At 35.5% G+C, this 1,109-nt stretch overlaps 1 protein-coding gene across 1 annotated transcript; it reads right to left on the minus strand.

Moving 5' to 3' along the window:
* Positions 1 to 362: 362 nt before the first annotated feature.
* On the minus strand, positions 363 to 877 carry LOC110737324. The gene is made up of 2 exons (XM_021917684.1): positions 852 to 877; positions 363 to 735 (listed from the first exon to the last, which is right to left on the minus strand). The coding sequence occupies exons 1-2, from the start codon at positions 875 to 877 to the stop codon at positions 363 to 365; spliced, it is 399 nt and encodes a 132-aa protein (XP_021773376.1).
* Positions 878 to 1,109: the final 232 nt, after the last annotated feature.

A 1,109-nucleotide genomic window follows, 5' to 3' on the forward strand; every position in this document is an offset into this window, starting at 1 on the left:
CCTTATATCTTACAGCTTCACCCTTTTCATTTCTCTTTCGCACAAAGACCCATTTATATCCCACTGGCTTTACACCTTCAGGTGTATGGACTACAGTACAGGTCCGAATACTTCTCTTTTTTCAAGAGATTTTAATCCTGCTTCAATTGCTTCATTCCATTTTGGCCAATCATTTCTTTGTCTACATTCTTCAATGGATTTTGGTTCATGATCCTCATTATTATCCATAACATCTAATGCTACATTGCATGCAAAAACATCATCGACGTCGATTTGATTTTGGTTCCTTGTAATTCCAGACATGTTATAATTTGTTGAAATTTCTTCATTATCAGGTACCTGAATTTCTTCTTGTATTATGTCTAAGTCTCTTCTGTAGATCCTTCGAAAAATGTTTCTTCAATTTGACCATCATCAATCAATGCTCCTTTTCTTTTCCGATGATTCTTATCTTTGGAATCTATTGGTCTTCCACGTTTCTGACGTGGTTTAGACTCATTAGCAAATTTATTTTGTCCTTCTGGGACATCTATTTTAAATGGAGCATTTACAAATGGAATATGTGACTTGGTCACTCTTTTTTGGGCAGCAAACGAGTCTGGCAATTGATTCGCTAAACTTTGTAAATGAATTATCTTTTGAACTTCCGGTTCACATTGTTTAGTTCGAGGATTAAGATAAGATAATGATGATTCATTCCATTTAATATCTTTTTCCAGATCTCTCTTTTCTCCCCTAATGTTGGGAAAAGTGACTCGTTAAAATGACAATCTACAAAATGAGCCGTAAATAAATCCCCTGTTGTAGGCTCAATTTATTTAATTATTGACGGGGATTCAAACCCAACATACATTCCCCACATCCTTTGAGGACCCATCTTAGAGCGTTGTGGTGGAGCTATTGGAACATAAACCGCACATAAAAAAATTCTTAGATAGGAAATATTTGGTTCCTGACCATAAACCAATTGTAATGGGGAGAACTTATGATAACTTGTTGGCCTAATTTGAATTAGTGCTGCCGCATGTAATATAGCATGTCCCTAAGCAGAAATTGGGAGACTGGATTTCATAAGCAATGGTCTAGCAATTAACTGAATACGTTTTATT

Source organism: Chenopodium quinoa, unplaced genomic scaffold (assembly GCF_001683475.1).
Source record: "Chenopodium quinoa cultivar QQ74 unplaced genomic scaffold, ASM168347v1, whole genome shotgun sequence".
NCBI classification, from domain to species: domain Eukaryota; kingdom Viridiplantae; phylum Streptophyta; class Magnoliopsida; order Caryophyllales; family Amaranthaceae; genus Chenopodium; species Chenopodium quinoa.

Bases quoted from the DNA above. Each gene is read 5' to 3' on its own strand.
- LOC110737324 (XM_021917684.1), bottom strand. From the start codon at position 877: ATGGGTCCTCAAAGGATGTGGGGAAT. The intron at 736-851 runs GTATGTTGGGTT...TCCCAACATTAG, and splicing joins CCTCAAAGGATGTGGGGAAT to GGGAGAAAAGAGAGATCTGG.